Source organism: Mobula hypostoma, chromosome 4 (genome assembly GCF_963921235.1).
Source record: "Mobula hypostoma chromosome 4, sMobHyp1.1, whole genome shotgun sequence".
NCBI lineage: Eukaryota > Metazoa > Chordata > Chondrichthyes > Myliobatiformes > Myliobatidae > Mobula > Mobula hypostoma.
The window spans coordinates 204,476,620-204,495,655 of NC_086100.1; the positions used below are offsets into that span (position 1 = coordinate 204,476,620).

Here is a 19,036-nt window from a genome sequence, read left to right on the forward strand (position 1 = left end):
GTACGAGGACTCCCAAGTCCCGTTGCATCTCAGAACTTTGAATTCTTTCCCCATTTAAATAATAGTCTGCCCGTTTATTTTTTTCTGCCAGAGTGCATAACCATACACTTTCCAACATTGTACTTCATTTGCCACTTCTCTGCCCATTCTTCCAATCTATCCAAGTCCCTCTGGAGACTCTCCATTTCCTCAGCACTACCAGCCCCTCCACCTATCTTCGTATCGTCAGCAAACTTAGCCTCAAAGCCATCTATTCCATAATCCAAATAGTTGATGTACAATGTAAAAAGAAGCGGCCCCAACACGGACCCCTGTGGAACACCACTGGTAACCGGCAGCCAACCAGAATAGGATCCCTTTATTCCCACTCTCTTGTTTCTTGACAATCAGCCAACGCTCTATCCACGTATGTAACTTTCCCGTAATTCCATGGGCTCTGATCTTGTTAAGTAGCCTCATATGTGGCACCTTGTCAAAGGCCTTCTGAAAATCCAAATATACAACATCCACTGCATCTCCCTTGTCTAGTCTACTGGTAATTTCCTCAAAAAACTGTAATAGGTTTGTCAGGCAGGATTTTCCTGTAAGGAATCCATGCTGAGTTCTGCCTATCTTGCCATATGCCTCCAGGTACTCTGTAACCTCATCCTTGACAATCGACTCCAACAATTTCCCAACCACTGATATCAAGCTAACAGGTCTATAATTTCCTTTTTGCTTCCTTGCCCCCTTCTTGTAGCGGAGTGACATTTGCAATCTTCCAGTCCTCTGGAACCATGCCAGAATCTATCGACTTTTGAAAGATCATCGCTAATGCCTCCGCAATCTCCACAGCTACTTCCTTCAGAACACGCGGGTGCATTCCATCTGGTCCAGGAGATTTATCTACCTTTAGCCTATTCAGCTTCCTGAGTACTTTCTCTGTCGTAATTGTGACTGCGCACACTTCTCTTCCCTGCCACCCTTGAGTGTCCGGTATACTGCTGATGTCTTCCTCAGTGAAGACTGATGCAAAATACTCGTTCAGTTCCTCTGCTATCTCCTTATCTCCCATTACAATTTCATCATTTTCTATTGGTCCTATATCTACTCTCACCTGTCTTTTACTCCTTATATACTTGAAAAAGCTTTTAGTATCCTCTTCGATATTATTTGCTAGCTTCCTTTCATAGTTAAGCTTTTCCCTCTTAATGACCTTCTTGGTTTCCTTTTGTAAGGTTTTAAAAACTTCCCAATTCTCTGTCTTCCCACTAATTTTTGCTTCCTTGTATGCCCTCTCCTTTGCTTTAACTTTGGCTTTGACTTCTCTTCTCAACCACGGTTGCATCCTTTTTCCACTCGAAAATTTCTTCTTTTTTGGAATATACCTGTCTTGCACCTTCCTCATTTCTCGCATAAACTCCAGCCACTGCCTGTCTGCTGCCTTTCCCGCCAGTGTCCCTTTCCAGTCAACTTTGGCCAGTTCCTCTCTCACGCCACTGTAATTTCCTTTACTCCTCTGAAATACCGACACATCAGATTTTGGCTTCTCTTTTTCAAATTTCACAGTGAACTCAATCATTATGATCACTGCCTCCTAAGGGTTCCTTCAGCTCAATCTCTCTAATCACCTCCGGTTCATTACACAATACCCAATCCAGTACAGCCGATCCCCTAGTGGGCTCAACAACAAGCTGTTCTAAAAAGCCATCTCGCAGACATTCTACAAATTCTCTCTCGAGATCCAGTGCCGACCTGATTTTCCCAATCTACTCACATGTTAAAACCCCCCACAATTATCATAACACTGCCCTTCTGACAAGCCTTTTCTATTTCCTGTTGTAATTTGTATTCCACATCCCTGCAGCTGTTTGGAGGCCTATAAATAACTGCCATCAGGGTCCTTTTACCCCTGCTATTTCTTAGCTCAACCCATAAAGATTCTGCACCTTCCAATCCTATATCGCCTCTTTCTAATGATTTAATATCATTTCTTACCAATAAAGCTATGCCTCCCCCTCTGCCTACCTTCCTATCCTTCCGATACATCGTGTATCATTAGACGTTCAGCTCCCAGAGACATGCATCCTTTAGCCACGTCTCAGTGATGGCCACAATATCATACCTGCCAATCTGTAGCTGTACGACAAGATCATCCACCTTATTCCTCGTGCTGCGTGCATTTAAGTACAACACCTTAACACCAGTATTTCATACTTTTCGTTTTGATTTCACTGCAACTTTATTGCACTGCAACTCATCCCAATGGCTACAAATTTGCCCCATCACCTGCCTGTCTTGTCTGACATCTTTACCGCTCACTATCTTAGATTTATTTCTGTTTTCCCCTTCCTCCGCTCTGTCATTCCGGTTCCCATCCCCCTGTCAAATTAGTTTAAACCCTCCCTAACAGCTCTATTAAACTTTCCCGCCAGGATATTGGTCCCCTTCGGGTTCAGGTGTAATCTGTCCTTTTTGAACAGGTCATACTTCCCCCAGAAGAGATCTCAATTATCCAAGAATCTGAAGCCCTGCCCCCTGCACCAGTCTCTCAGCCACGCATTCATCTGCCTGATCTGACTATTCTTGCTCTCGCTAGCCCGTGGCACAGGTAGCAATCCCGAGATTACTACCCTGGAGGTCCTGCTTCTCAGCTTCCTTCCCAACTCCTGGAAATCTCTCTTCAGGACCTCCTCCTTTGTCCTATCTATATCATTGGTACCAATATGTACCAAGACAACTGGCTGCTCACCCTTCCCCTTTAGAATATTCAGAACCCGATCCAAGACATCCCATACCCTGGCACCTGGGAGGCAACACACCATACGGGTATCTCTATCAGGCTCGCAGAATCTCCTGTCCGTTCCCCTGACTATGGAATCCCCTATGACTACTGCATTCCTCTTCTCCCTCCTTCCCTCCTGCACAACAGCATCAGGCTCAGTGCCAGAGACCCGGTCACCGTGGGCGTCCCCTGTCAGGTCATCCCCCTCAACAGCATCCAGAACAAGATATTTGTTGCTGAGGGAGACAGCCACAGGGGTGCTCTCCACTATCCGGGCATTTCCCTTCCCTCTCTTGACAGTGACCCAGTGTTCTGACTCCTGTAGCCTAGGGATGACTACTGACCCCTGTATCCTCGGGATGACTACCTCCCTGTAGCTCCTGTCTATCACCTCTTCACTTTCCCTGATAAGCAGTAGCTTATCAAGCTGCAGCTGCAGATCCCTAACACGGTCTCTGAGGAGCTGCATCTCGGTGCACCTGGCGCAGATGTGGCCATCAGGGAGACTGGAGGTCTCCCAGGATTCCCACATCTGACACCCTGAGCAAAGCACTAACCCTGCAGGCATGCTATCTAATTCTACAGGAATGAAACAAGAAAAGTAAGTCTACTCACCCACTTACCTCGCCAAACAGACAAACTTTTTGAACTGTTAGCTCGTACCGTTAGCTGTGAGAGCCCTGCTGTTCCTGTCTGTCCAGGCCAATTCGCGAAATGTGCTATACTATTCTATAAACGTTTGTATGTTCTCTGTTTAAATAATGGGACTCCGTCCCCACAGTTTAATGCCGTACTGCTTACTAATTAAGTTAGCCAACATGATTAAAACTAATACTACGGATTGGCCTGGCAATGACCGAAATCGAATGTGATGAGCTTTGACATAATACTGGGACCCGGCTTTCCAATCCCAATCAACCCAGAAGGGAACTAATATTAAAGGTGCATATGTTCAGCGGGAAGAAGGATGCGAGCGGGCTATATCTGGGGATCAGAAATGGGAACCGAAACACAGAATGCACATGGAATTCCGGGGGGACCCAGTGTGAGGCTTCATTTACAGCCACCACCAGTATGGAGTGTAATCTAGCAGAGTGAGATTTGCTCTGTCTGTTGGAAGTCGAGATTCTAAGCACAGACAAGGGTATCACCCTGGGACTAGTGAACAACCGACAGCTTCACCAGTTACCCGACCCGCCAGTCGCAGGCACTTAACCTGGACTCCTTTTTGTTTGAGCTCCCATAGCCAGCAGTCGGCCCCCATGTGACCCTGTGCTATGACCCTACAGGGTGCGCCACTGAGGAAAGCCAATATTATGCGCCCCTCGAGGGACAGATGTTCCCAGTCACGGTGTTTGGAGAGGTTAAAGGAAAAGAGGGCAGTGCATTACTGGCCGAAGTTCCGGATTCCCTTTGGCAACAGACAGGACTGGTGGTTTCCCATACCACCGTTAGGTTTCACCCTGGGTTCAAGCCAAAGAGCCTAGGGTTCCTTGCCTGCACCCTGACGAAACAAGCCTCCAGCACCGTGAGAGATTGGCAAGACTTGGCCATGGGCCAACTCCGATTCTGGAAGGAGTCAAAGGTGAAGACGGGACATCTGGTAAGACACTCTTTTAACATTGACCGAACCCAAGAGCTTGTACCCCATCTCTGGGCAATTTCAGGCCATGAAGTCGGCCGCACCAACTCCACCCACCCCACCACCCCCCCACTCCCGTCCGGATCACCATGAAAGAAGGACAGACTCTCCCATCCCTTCTGCAATACTCCCTCAAGCCCGAGGCAACATTTTATGAGGATGGAAGCTCTTTTGTGGATCTAGCAGGTAAACGATGTTCTGGCTATGCGATAAGTGACGACAGTGAAGAAATTGAGCAAGTCTCCTTTGCAGCAGCTGTCTCCACCCAGAAAGCTGAGCTATTTGCCCTGACTCATGCCTGTATCCTAGCAACAGACTACTCAGTTCTGATTTTGAAGAATCCACCACAAAACCAATTCTTTGTGGAAGACCTGAAAAAAAAACGCAAAGTCATAAATGAAGATGACTTTGAAGAGGCAGTCCACAACTATCTGGAACGAAATAAAAAGGGCCTGAATGAGGGCTTCAGTGGAGGAGCCAAAAATACAAGCCTAAGCTGGAATCCTCTTTGATTAACTTTTCAAATTTTAAAATGAAAAAGCCTGTGGAAAAGAAATATCAAACAGATTAAAGTGCGGACTTTTACATTATGCCCGTTATGACCTGACTATGGAACTTCGGGGATTCCTGACTTCCTCTGCACCCACCCCCCCCCCATTAGTAATGCTACCTTTGTAAACAACTTACTCACCGCTCTACAGCTACCTCAAGTTTTGGCTATTATTAGATGTGTAGCCCATACTGGGGAATCTGATGAGATATTTAAGGGTAATGCTCGGCTGGTGCAGCAGCAAAATGGACAGCCTTGGACCCCACAATTTTAGTCCCCTCGGGAACCTGGTAAGCTCCTATTACACAAAATCTAAGGACGGATATGCCAGATATGGGGGAAATACATACGTTCACAGGGGGACGCCGCTGAAGGACAGCACAAACTATGGTCCCAAATGAGTTGCCACCCTGAACCTCAGACCAATTTATGGGTGACCCCTGCGGGACAGGTCTGTGTTCCCTTGCGTTTTTACTTATTTTGATAGATTATGTAAATAATTGTACACACTTGGGAAAGGAGGGAATGGTTAATACATTATCACAATCTTGGGGTCACCCTGATTTCCAGAAAGCAAGCCACAGCATGTTTAATTTGTTAAAAAAACGAATGCTGGAAAAGGGATGCCTTGTGTTTCTGGAACTACCCCCTTGCCTGGTGGACCTTTCTCTTGTTTACAACTTGATCTTATAGAATTACCTAGAGTACATTGTTATAAGTATTGCTTAGTGATAGTAGATGTATTTAGCAGATGGATTGAAGCTGTTCCTACAACTAATTATACCGCTGTGACTGTTGTGAAAATATTGCTAAAAGAAATAATTCCTCGCTATGGATTTCCAGAAATGATAAGCTCGGATAATAGACCGCATCTTGTTGCCAAAATAAATGAGGAAATTTGCAAGGAGTTGGCTATAAAACAACAGATCCACTGCACCCATCATCCGAAAGCATCTGGCATAGTGGAGCGAGCCAATGGTACTTTGAAAGAAAAGTTGACCAAACTTACACAAGAAACTGGATTGACCTGGTTGAAGGTTTTACCCTTAGCCCCATTCCATATGAAAATCATGCTATCAAGTAAGACGGGGTTCTCACCTGCAGAAATTATCTACGGGAAGCCTTTGACAACCCCATGGGACCCCGACCTTGTTTGCTGCTCCTCCCTGAGAGCTTACCTGCAACATTGGATATGCATACCTTGGGGGAGAAGATGGGAAAATATTCATGTAAATTAACTAAAACGTTCTAAAGCTTGCATTTACAGGTACGACAGGCCTACCGGGAAGACAAAACCCAGCCTAGAGGTGACTACCCCACGAGTGAGCCTGGAGATTTTGTCCTGATCAAGAATTGGGATCCAGGGAAACTCAGGCCTCGGTGGAGAGGACCACACTCACCATGACTGATTCTGAATATTTCACAACAACCAAGAAAGGAGAAATCTTTGAACTCAAAGCAGAACTCAACAGTGACAAGCAGGAGAAAAAGAAAGAAGCAGTGAAAGAAAGTGATTACATCAATTACCGGTGGCAAAAATGTCAGTGCCCTCTTTCCTGATGTCGTAAACTCTATGCAGACAAGACAATTTGGAGTTGAAGAAGCTGGTGTACCTCTGTCTAATGAACTATGCAAACAGCCAACCAGATATGGCAATTATGGCTGTCAACACTTTTGTTAAGGACTGTGGAGATCCCAATCCATTTATCGGAGTGCTAGCCGTGAGAACAACAGGCTGCACCCGTGTGCATAAAATTACTGAGTATTTGTGTGAGCCCCTGCGGAAAATGTCTAAACGATGAAGATCCTTATGTACGAAAAACTGCTGCTGTCTGTGAAGCCACGCTACATGACATCAATGCACAGCTGGTAGAAGATCAGGGATTTCTGGACACTCTAAAGGATCTGATATCTGACTCTAATCCAATGGTCGTTGCAAATGCTGTGGCTGCTCTGTTGGAGATCGCAGAACCTCATCCAAACAGTAACTTGTTAAATCTCAATTTTCAGACAATCAACAAGCTTTTAACAGGCTTAAATGAATGTACTGAATGGGGCCAGATATTTATCCTTGATTGTTTGGCCAATTGTAGCCCAAAGGATGACCGAGAAACTCAAGGCATCTGTGAGCCTGTGACGCCACGTTTATCTCACGCCAACTCAGCTGTTGGCCTGTTGCCTGTAAAGGTTCTGATGAAATTCATGGAAATGCTTTCAAAGGACTTGGATTACTATGGCACTTTGTTGAAGAAACTGGCTCCCCCACTGGTAACGCTGTTGTCTGCAGAACCAGAACTCCAATACGTTGCCCTCCGGAACATCAACCTCATTGTACAGAAAAGTTCTGAGATTCTTAAGCACAAAATGAAGGTTTTCTTTGTAAAGATATATGTGAAACTGGAAAAACTGGATATTGTGATTCGACTGGCTTCTCAAGCCAACATTGCACAGGTTTTGGCAGAATTGAAGGAGTATGCCACTGAAGTAGATGTTGACTTTGTATAAAAAGCTGTGCGTGCAATTGGATGATGTGCAATCAAAGTTGAGCAATGAGCAGAATGCTGCGTGAGTACGCTACTTGACCTCATTCAGACAAAACTACGTCGTTCAAGAAGCTATTGTAGTAATAAAGGACATTTTCTGTAAATACCCAAACAAGTATGAAAGTGTTATTGCAACACTTTGTGAAAATCTGGACTCACTGGATGAACCAGAAGCAAGAGCAGCGATGATACGGATAGTTGGAGAGTATGTCGAAAGAACTGACAATGCTGATGAGCTATTAGAGAGCTTCCTGGAAGAATTCCATGAAGAGAGCACATGGGTTCAACTTTTGACTGCTATTGTGAAACTATTTTTTTTTTTAAAAATGACTGAGACACAAGAGCTGGTGCAGCAAGTTCTAAGCTTAGCGACACAGGATTCTGACAACCTTGACTTGAAAGACTGTGGCTATATATACTGGCGTCTACGTTCTAGAGATCCAGTGGCAGCAAAAGAAGTTGTATTGGCAGATAAACCTCTAATTGCAGAAGAAACTGATCTTATTGAGCCAATGCTCCCTGAAGAATTAATCTTCCATATTGGAACATTGGCCCCTGTGTACCATAAGCCACCCAGTGCATTTGTGGAGGGGCACTCTTGGAGGATACATCGAACAGACTGCAAAAGTGATACTGAAGGAACTGAGCAGAAGGACTCTCTTGGATTAAAGGAAAATGTGTTGATTGATAGTGGTGTTTATGCATGTCAGAAGTCTGATTGTATTAACTTTGATTATTATCTGTACCCTATGTGCTTGTGGCCATGTATTGTATCATGTTGTAGAAGCGACAATCTGTTCTGAAAGTTATAATGTGATGATAAAAAGGAGGGAATGATAAAGTTTAAGGATGTTAGGGAAGTAAGACATGATTCTTGGACTCTTGTAAATAATGGGTTAAAAACTTAAGTGTCACCCTATGTGGGTTAGTGAATAAATTCTGTTGCTTTTGCTGAAGAATATGCCCACAGTTTGTTTAGATTAATAGCTTGCTTGATTAATAGCCTGTAGCTGCCTTTTCAAGGTGACATGAGGGCTGGAATTACTCAGAGCTCACATCGGTCATGCCTTATTGTTTTGCTCCACTGACTTAAATCTTTTCTTTGGAGAGGCTCAATGATAAAGCCATCTGTCTGTAATTAAGTCAGGAGCCTAGCAAGAGGAATGACTGATACAGGTGGACAATATATCTATTTGTAATTGAACTCTGATTTAGTGGATTCTCTTATCAAAGTAATTGGGTTTCGCTCTAACTGACTTGGCATACCATTGTAACTGAGCGTTCTTTGTCTGCTCATTCTATAAATTGTAGCATTTCTGTTATTTAAATCAGAAGCTCGTTGAGCTGCCAGAGGGACAGAGAAATAAACTCTGTCTCTTTGATGTCTGGCTTTGAGTTTTCTCGCCGGCTGAGCTCGAACAATAAACTGGTGAAGAGGTTAAAGTTAATAACTGTGTGGTGTGATTATTGGTCCGGCAACCTTTTTAAGTTAACACATCCACCACTCTCTGAGTGAAAAATTTACCCCTGATATCCCCTTGGAACACATTTTCAGGCACCTTAAAACTGTGCCCCCTCGTGTTAGCCATTTCAGCCCCGGGAAAAATACTCCGACTATCCACATGATCAATGCCCCTCATCATCTTACACACCTAAAAAAGGCTCTAAACATAAACAAGAAAATTATACATTGCTTTGAGGATCTGTTGGAAGTATATACAATTATGAGGGTATCAATAGGGTAAATGCAAGCAGCTTTTTCCACTGAGGTTGGGTGGGACGACAACCAGAGGTCATGGGTAAGTTGGAAAGGTGAAAATCAAGGGGAACATGTGGAAAAACTCTTCACTGAAATGGTCATGAGAGTGTGGAATGAGATGCCAGCACAAGTGGTCCATGCCAGCTCAGTTTCACCATTTAAGAGAAGTTTGAATAGGTACCTGGATGGTAGGGGTATGGACAGCTGCGGTCCCAGTGCAGGACGTTGCATTAGAGAGTTTAAATATTCTCGGCATTGTCTAGATGGGCCAAGTGGACTGTTTCACAGGACTTCTCCATGTTGCTATGACAGAGGAGCTGGCCACACTTGATTGGAGGGAGAGGCTGATAGGAATAACGATGGAGCAGCAATGGCTGGAGATTCTGGGAGCAATTTGGGAGGTGAGTGATAGATACATCCCAAAGAAGTGGAAGCATTGGAAATGCAGGAGGATACAATCATGGCTGAAATGAGAAGCCAAAGCCAACATAAAACATAGAAACATAGAAACATAGAAAATAGGTGCAGGAGTAGGCCATTCGGCCCTTCGAGCCTGCACCGCCATTTATTATGATCATGGCTGATCATCCAACTCAGAACCCAGCCTTCCCTCCATACCCCCTGACCCCTGTAGCCACAAGGGCCATATCTAACTTCCTTTTAAACATAGCTAATGAACTGGCCTCAACAGTTTGCTGTGGCAGAGAATTCCACAGATTCACCACTCTCTGTGTGAAGAAGTTTTTCCTAACCTCGGTCCTAAAAGGCTTCCCCTCTATCCTCAAACTGTGACCCCTCGTTCTAGACCTCCCCAACATCGGGAACAATCTTCCCGCATCTAGCCTGTCCAATCCCTTTAGGATCTTATACGTTTCAATCAGATCCCCCCTCAATCTTCTAAATTCCAACGAGTACAAGCCCAGTTCATCCAGTCTTTCTTCATATGAAAGACCTGCCGTCCCAGGAATCAATCTGGTGAACCTTCTTTGTACTCCTTCTATGGCAAAGATGTCTTTCCTCAGATTAGGGGACCAAAACTGCACACAATACTCCAGGTGTGGTCTCACCAAGGCCTTGTACAACTGCAGTAGTACCTCCCTGCTCCTGTACTCGAATCCTCTCGCTATAAATGCCAGCATACCGTTCGCCTTTTTCACCGCCTGCTGTACCTGCATGCCCACTTTCAATGACTGGTGTATAATGACACCCAGGTCTCGTTACACCTCCCCTTTTCCTAATCGGCCACCATTCAGATAATAATCTGTTTTCCTATTTTTGCCACCAAAGTGGATAACTTCACATTTATCCACATTAAATTGCATCTGCCATGAGTTTGCCCACTCACCCAACCTATCCAAGTCACCCTGCATCCTCTTAGCATCCTCCTCACTGCTAACACTGCCACCCAGCTTCGTGTCATCCGCAAACTTGGAGATGCTGCATTTAATTCCCTCATCCAAGTCATTAATATATATTGTAAACAACTGGGGTCCCAGCACTGAGCCTTGCGGTACCCCACTAGTCACCGCCTGCCATTCTGAAAAGGTCCCGTTTATTCCCACTCTTTGCTTCCTGTCTGCTAACCAATTCTCCACCCACACCAATACCTTACCCCCAATACCGTGTGCTTTAAGTTTGCACACTAATCTCCTATGTGGGACCTTGTCAAAAGCCTTTTGAAAGGCAAAGAGATGGCAAATAATAGAACACAAACTATTCGAAAGTTTTTAAAACCAACAGAAGACAACTTAAAAAAAAATCAGATGAGCTCAGGGCATTGAATTATGATTTGTAGTCATTAATAAATCTTGGTAGCACCCAACAGTCTGACGCATTTAGAGGAACAAAATATCCGGGGCCTCAATATCTCTTGAAAACTAAGGTTCCACGCACCAGTTACCTTTCAACTTTTAATTTGGCAGGCTCATACAAACTCTATACATTCAAAATTCCACTTCTGAAGGACGCCCATTTATCAAGTACTCTATTGACAGAAAACAGCCTGTCCCAAACCACACCTGTCAGATCCTTTCTGATATCATCAAAATTGACCTTTCTCCAATTTAGCATCTCAACCCGTGGTCCAGACCTCTCTTTTTCTATATTTACTTTGAAACTCATGGCATTATGATCACTAACTTCTGTCACCAGCCCTGGATCATTTCCTAACAGCTATTGCACACTTCTACGTCAGGAGTTCTACGTACTGATTAAGGGCACATTTGACAAACTCTACCCCATCTAGTCCTTTTACAGTCATGGGAGTCCCAGTCAATATATGGAAAGTTATAACCACTTACTGAATCAACATTTGTTTCTTGGCATGGTCTGCGATCTCTCTACAAATTTGTTCCTCTAAATCCCTCAGACTGTTGAGTGCAACCAAGTCCTAATAATGACTACAATATCATGATTCCATGCCCTCAGCTCATCTGGCTTTCCTAAAATGCTTCCTGCAGTGTGATATACACAGCTCAGCCTCAACCTTCTGATTGCTGACTTTGTCTGAACAACATCTGTCTGGGTGTCAAGAATGCAATCGCTCCCTCAATGTCACAGAAACAGGGGAACTGGTTGTGTACCACAGAAGGAATGGAGACAGGCCAACCCCTATTGACATCAATGGATCTGGGGTTGAGAGAATGAACAGCTTTAAGTTCCTCGGCATAAACATCACCGAGGATCTTATGTGGTCTGTACATACTGTCTGTGTGGTATATCGCTGTGCGCCTCTTTCACCTCAGATGCTTGAAGAAGTTTGGTATGACTCCCAACTCCTAAGAACTTTCTACAGGGGCACAATTGAGAGCATCCTGACTGGCTGCATCACTGCCATGTACGGGAACTGTACTTCCCTCAATCAGAGGACTCTGCAGAGAATGGTGCGGACAGCCCAGCGCATCTGTAGATGTGAACTTCCCACTATTCAGGACATTTCCAAAGACAGGTGCATAAAAAGGCCCGAAGTATCTTTGGGTACCCGAGTCACCACAACCACAAACTGTTCTAGCTGCTGCCATCCGGGAAACAGTACCACAGCATAAAAGCCAGGACGAACAGGCTCCTGGACAGCTCCTTCCAACAGGCCATCAGACTGATTAATTCATGCTGATACAATTGTATTTTTATGTTATAATGACTGTCCTATGTACTTACTGTAAGGGTTTCTTCTTTCATGTTACATGCTAAGGCTAATAAAATAGCTTCTCTGTAGTGCTACAATAAAATGGCTTCTCTGTAATATTAACTGATGAGGTAATGTTCTCTGTAGCAGCATGTTTGGGTTATAATTAGTGATAACGGGACTTGTATTCATTTGCTAACCAGTTAGGATAGATGTTATTCTTTCTGTTTGTGTGAAAGCTGTTAGTTTGCGTGGGCTTAGGGGGGAAGGCGTGAGGAGGATGAAGAGAGAAGAGTGCAGCAGGCCACGCAGCATCTCTAGGAAGAGGTACAGTCGACGTTTCGGGCCGAGACCCTTCATCAGGACTAATTGAAGGAAGCACTAGTAAGAGTGACATGTTGCCACACTTCGGACCTCCCACCAGCTGCTCCATATTGGGCATGTTGAAGAGACAAAATCCACTTCCGTAAAGCAGGGTCCTCATCAAGTCATCTCGGCTGCAGCTGCTGAATGCTGTCGGTGGCACCAGGCTAAAGAGAAAGATAAATAGACTCCTTCAAGGGGATGAATGGAAGAACACTGAAATACTAACGGACAAAACATGAGGTGCAACACACATCAAAGTTGCTGGTGAACGCAGCAAGCCAGGCAGCATCTCTAGGAAGAGGTATAGTCGACGCTTCAGGCCAAGACCCTTCATCAGGACTAACTGAAAGAAGAGTGAGTAAGAGATTTGAAAGGGGGGGGAGATCCAAAATGATAGGAGAAGACAGGAGGGGGAGGGATGGAGCCAAGAGCTGGACAGTTGATTGGCAAAAGGGATATGAGAGGATCATGGGACAGGGGGCCCAGGGAGAAGGTAAAGGGGGAGGGGGGAAAGCCCAGAGGATGGGCAAGGGGTATAGTCAGAGGGACAGAGGGAGCAAAAGAAGAGAGAGAGAAAGAATGTGTGTATATAAATAAATAACGAATGGGGTACGAGGGGGAGGTGGGGCATTAGCGGAAGTTAGATAAGTCAATATTCATGCCATCAGGTTGGAGGCTACCCAGACGGAATATAAGGTGTTGCTCCTCCAACCTGAGTGTGGCTTCATCTTTACAGTAGAGGAGGCCGTGGATAGACATGTCAGAATGGGAATTGGATGTGGAATTAAACTGTGTGGCCACTGGGAGATCCTGCTTTCTCTGGCGGACAGAGCGTAGGTGCTCAGCAAAATGATCTCCCAGTCTGCGTCGGGTCTCGCCAATATATAGAAGGCCACATCGGGAGCACCGGACGCAGTATATCACCCCAGCCGACTCACAGGTGAAGTGTCGCCTCACCTGGAAGGACTGTCTGGGGCCCTGAATGGTGGTAAGGGAATGTGTAGCACTTGTTCTGCTTACAAGGATAAGTGCCAGGAGGGAGATCAGTGGGGAGGGATGGGGGGAACGAATGGACAAGGGAGTCGTGTAGGGAGCAATCCCTGCGGAAAGCAGACAGAGGTGGGGAGGGAAAGATGTGCTTAGTGGTGGGATCCCGTTGGAAGTGGCAGAAGTTACGGAGAATAATATGTTGGACCTGGAGGCTGGTGGGGTGGTAGGTGAGGACCAGGGGAACCCTATTCCTAGTGGGGTGGCGGGAGGATGGAGTGAGAGCAGATGTGCGTGAAATGGGGGAGATGCGTTTGAGAGCAGAGTTGACAGTGGAGGAAGAGAAGCCCCTTTCTTTAAAAAAGGAGGACATCTCCCTCGTCCTGGAATGAAGAGCCTCATCCTGACAGCAGATGCAGCGGAGACGGAGGAATTGAGAGAAGAGAATGGCATTTTTGCAAGAGACAGGGTGAGAAGAGGAATAGTCCAGATCGCTGTGAGAGTCAGTAGGCTTATAGTAGACATCAGTAGATAAGCTGTCTCCAGTAATAGAGACAGAAAGATCTAGGAAGGGGAGGGAGGTGTCGGAAATGGACCAGGTAAACTTGAGGGCAGGGTGAAAGTTGGAGGCAAAGTTAATGAAGTCAACGAGCTCAGCATGCGTGCAGGAAGCAGCGCCAATGCAGTCGTCGATGTAGTGAAGGAAAAGTGGGGGACAGATACCAGAATACGTTTGGAACATAGATTGTTCCACAAAGCCAACAAAAAGGCAGACATAGCTAGGACCCATACGGGTGCCCATAGCTACACCTTTAGTTTGGAGGAAGTGGGAGGAGCCAAAGGAGAAATTATTGAGAGTAAGGACTAATTCCACTAGACGGAGCAGAGTGGTGGTAGAGGGGAACTGATTAGGTCTGTAATCCAAAAAGAAGCCGAGAGCTTTGAGACCTTCCTGATGGGGGGATGTAAGTATATAGGGACTGGACATCCATGATGAAAATAAAGCGGTGGGGGCCAGGGAACTTAAAATCATCGAAAAGTTTAAGAGCGTGAGAAGTGTCACGAACATAGGTGGGAAGGGATTGAACAAGGGGGGATAAAATCGTATCGAGGTATGCAGAAATGAGTTTGGTGGGGCAGGAGCAAGCTGAGACAATAGGTCTGCCAGGACAGGCAGGTTTGTGGATCTTGGGTAGGAGGTAGAAACGGGAAGTGCAGGGTGTGGGAACTATAAGGTTGGCAGCAGTGGAAGGGAGATCCCCTGAGCGGATAAAGTCGGTGATGGTGTGGGACACAATGGCCTGGTGCTCCTTAGTGGAGTCACGATCGAGGGGTAAATAAGAGGAGGTATCCGCGAGTTGTCGCTGTGCCTCGGCAAGGTAGAGGTCAGTACGCCAGACTACAACAGCACCCCCCTTAACAGTGGGTTTAATAGTAAGGTTAGGATTAGTGCGGAGGGAGTGGAGAGCAGAGCGTTCGGAAGGAGTAAGGTTGGAATGGGAACGAGGTGCGGTGAAGTCGAGACGGTTGATGTCCCGTCGGCAGTTAGCAATAAAGAGATCCAGAGCAGGCAGAAGACCAGAGTGGGGTGTCCATGAAGAGGAGGAGGGTTGAAGACGGGAGAAGGGGTCATCGGTGGGGGTGGAAGAGTCCTTGTCGAAGAAGTAGGTTCGGAGACGGAGATGGCGGAAGAAAAGTTCCGCATCATGGCGAACGCGGAACTCGCTGAGGTGTGGGCGAAGGGGGACAAAGGTGAACTTTGATGTGTGTTGCTTGAATTTCCAGCATCTGCAGAATTCCTCGTGAAGAGAGAAGACGTGGCTTGAGGAGACAGTTGCCGGACCCGCTGGGCCTGGGCTCAGGGTGAGAGCCCAGGAGCCGGCTGGCGAAGGAGGATCAGTGAAAGGGAATCCGTCAGCTCCAACTCACCTCTCTTCATGTCATATCCATCACCCACTTCTACTCCCAGATGATCTGGAATTCACCCATTTCCAGCTCCAACTCTGTAACGTGCATGTGGATGCATATCTTGTAGGTGAGGGCGTCAAGGACACTGGAAGTCTTCCCACCAATGTCCCCTCTAATTTGTAATGAGCCGTGTGCTGAAAAATCTTGTGCTGTGCAATTTTTACCCAGTGACAACAAAATGTGCACACTGAATTTTAAATAGAAAGGTATTTATTTTAACAGCTAGCAAATCACTGTCAATAAGAACTTTGATATCCTCTGGGTTTGATCGATTTCATCTGCACTCTCACACAACCTATGTAGCAGGCCCGAAGACTGTTATGAAAGATTTTCTCACTCCACCTTTTGCACACTGTCCACATGTGATTTGCTTGCTAAATGACGTTTTAAAAAGTCAGATTTCCAAATATCACTCCACATCCTCCCACTTGCAAATTCTCCAGCAACTTTTGCATCACCACAATACACAAAGGTAACACCAGTTTCAGTATTGGACATAAATATTCCCCTGAACCCTGCCCCAGGTGACTGACGGTGGTGAACTCAGTGATGGCAATGCCAATGATTATGAAGGGAAGGGTAGTAGTCCGTCTCATTGGAGTCTGGCACATTTGTGATGTGAAAGTCGGACCGTGAGGCAGCGGGAGTGTTTAAAAGCGAGAAGCTTTACGGAGCCGGCGACGTTGTAGAGGGCGACAGAGTAGGAAGGCTTTGGCTCCGAGGCTTCGGCGAGCAGAGGCTGAGGACGAGCTTCACTCCCAGTGAGGTAAGGCCGGGTAAGTTCCTTTAATAAATCTAATTACCTTAAGGGTAGGTAATGGAGGCAGCAGTTAGAGCAATTGAGTGCTCTGTTTGCAGTATGTGGGAAGTCAGGTCGAGCACAATCGTCCCTGATGACTACACCTGTAAAAGGTGCGTCCAGCTGCAGCTCCTGACAAACCCAGTTAGGGAACTGGAGCTGGAGCTGGATGAACTTCCGATCATTTGGGAGGCAGAGGCAGAAATAAACAAGAGTTACAGGGAGATAGTCACCCCTAAGAGTCAGGAGACAGGTAGCTGGGTGACTGTCAGGAGAGGGAAGGGGAATAAACAGAATGAGCAGAGCACCCCTGTGGCTGTTCCCACCAATAATACGTATATCATTTTGGATACTGTTGATGGGGACGACCTACCAGGGACAAGTTGCAGTGGCTGCGCCTCTGGCACCGAGACCGGACCCTCAGCTCAGAAGGGAAGGAGGGAAAACAGGGGAGCATTAGTGATAGGGGATTCAATAATCAGGGGGATAAGTAAGAGATTCTGTGGAAGAGATCGAGAATCCCGGATGGTCTGTTGCCTCCCTGTTGCCAAGGTCCGCGATATCTCAGATTGAGTTCTCGGTATTCTCAAGAGGAAGGGTGAGCAGCTAGATGTCGTGGTTCATGTAGGGACCAATGACATGGGTAGGAAGAGTGAGGAGGTCCTGAAAGGTAAGTTTAGGGAGTTAGGCACCAAGTTAAAGGACAGGACCTCCAGGATAGCAATCTCAGGATTGCTACCAGTGCCACGTGCAGGCAGGTTTAGAAATAGTAAAATAACGCAGATCAACACGTGGCTGAAGACATGGTGCAGGAGGGAGGGCTTCAGATTTACAGATAATTGGGCAGTTTTCCAGGGAAGGTGAAACCTGTTCCGGCAGGACGGTTTACATCTGAACTGGAGGGGGACAAATATTCTTGCAGATAGGTTTTCTAGAGAGGCTCTGGTGGATTTAAACTAGATACAAGGGGGGAGGGGAACCAGAGTGTAGGAACAGATGCAGGGAAGAAGGAAGAAAAAGAAAATAGTAAAGTTGTTTGCACGGTTAGTGATAAACAGAGAGTAAGAGGTGGGAAATTTCTTAAATGCATTTATTTTAATGCTAGCAGCATTATAAGAATGGTGGATAAATTAAAGCATGGATTAATACCTGGAAGTATGATATGGTAGCTATTAGTGAAACATGGTAACAGGATGGGTGTGCTTGGCAACTAAATATTCCCGGATTTCATTCCTTCAGGTGTGATAGAATCAGAGGGACAAGAGGGGGAGGTGTTGCATTGCTTGTCAGAGGAAATATTGCAGCGGTGCTCTGGCAGGATAGAGTAGGGGGCTCATCTAGGGAGGGTATTTGGGTGGAATTGAGGAATGGGAAAGGTATAGTAACACTTATGAGGGCGTATTATAGACCACCAAATGGGGAGCGAGAATTGGAGGAGAAAATTTGTAAGGAGATAGCAGATATTTGTAGTAAGCACAAGGTTGTGATTGTGGGAGATTTTAATTTTCCACACATAGACTGGGAAGCCCATACTGTAAAAGGGCTGGATGGTTTGGAGTTTGTATAATGTGGGTAAAATAGTTTTTTGCAGCAATACATAGAGGTACCAACGAGAGAAGGGGCAGTGTTGGATCTCCTGTTAGGGAATGAGATAGGTCAGGTGATGGAGGTTTGTGTTGAGGAGCACTTCGGGTCCAGTGATCTCAATACCATTAGTTTCAATATAATTATGGAGAAGGATAGGTCTGGACCCAGTGCTGAGATTTTTGATTGGAGAAAGGCTAACTTTAAGGAGATGCGAAAGGATTTAGAAGGAGTGGATTGAGACAAATTGTTTTATGGGAAGGATGTAATAGAGAAATGGAGGTCATTTAAAGATGAAGTTTTGAGGGGACAGAATGTTTATGTTCCTATTAGGTTGAAAGGAAAGGTTAAAAGTTCGAGAGAGCCATGGTTTTCAAGGGATATTGGAGATGGAGACTTGGTTCGGAAAAAGAGAGAGATCTACAATAAATATAGGGAGCATGGAGTAAATGAGGTGCTCGAGGAATATAAAGATGTAAAAAAAATCTTAAGAAAGAAATTAGAAAAGCTAAACGAAGATATGAGGTTGCTTTGGCAAGCAAGGTGAAAATAAATCTGAAGGATTTCTACAGTTATATTAATAGCAAAAGGATAGTGAGGGATAAAATTGGTCCCTCAGAGAATCAGAGTGGACTGCTATGAGTGGAGCCAAAAGAGATGGGGGTAGATTCTGAACAATTTCTTTTCTTCGGTATTCACTAAGGAGAAGGATATTGAATTGTGTAAGGTAAGGGAAACAGATAGGGAAGTTATGGAAACAATGATGATTACAGAAGAGGAAGTACTGGTGCTTTTAGGGAATATAAAAGTGGACAAGTCTCCGGGTCCTGACAGGATATTCGCTAGGACCTTGAGGGAAGTTAGTGTGGAAATAGCAGGGGCTCTGACAGAAATATTTCAAATGTCATTAGAAACGGGGATGGTGTCGAGGATTATCGTATTGCTCATGT

The 19,036-nt window shown here is 45.6% G+C and overlaps 2 protein-coding genes across 4 annotated transcripts in view; one reads left to right on the forward strand and one right to left on the reverse strand.

Annotated features, from left to right (window-relative positions):
* Positions 1-19,036, reverse strand: part of LOC134345917 (oocyte zinc finger protein XlCOF20-like) — a 38,161-nt gene that overhangs the window by 12,246 nt on the left and 6,879 nt on the right. Inside the window, exon 2 of one of the 3 annotated variants that reach the window (XM_063047269.1) lies at positions 12,797-12,912. The exons of 1 other annotated variant lie outside the window; for it this stretch is intronic. The gene's annotated coding sequence lies outside the window, so the exon portion shown is untranslated. Of the gene's footprint in view, positions 1-6,054; positions 6,157-12,796; positions 12,913-19,036 lie in introns of all 3 variants that reach the window. One more of the 3 variants, XM_063047270.1, reaches the window with a different exon arrangement.
* On the forward strand, positions 6,116-8,286 carry LOC134345916 (AP-1 complex subunit beta-1-like). Its single transcript, XM_063047267.1, has one exon. The coding sequence runs from the start codon at positions 6,883-6,885 to the stop codon at positions 7,459-7,461; it is 579 nt and encodes a 192-aa protein (XP_062903337.1). The 5' UTR covers positions 6,116-6,882; the 3' UTR covers positions 7,462-8,286.

Excerpts from the sequence above, each read along its gene's own strand:
- LOC134345916 (XM_063047267.1), top strand. The coding sequence starts at position 6,883 with ATGGTCGTTGCAAATGCTGTGGCTGCTCTGTTGGAGATCGCAGAACCT.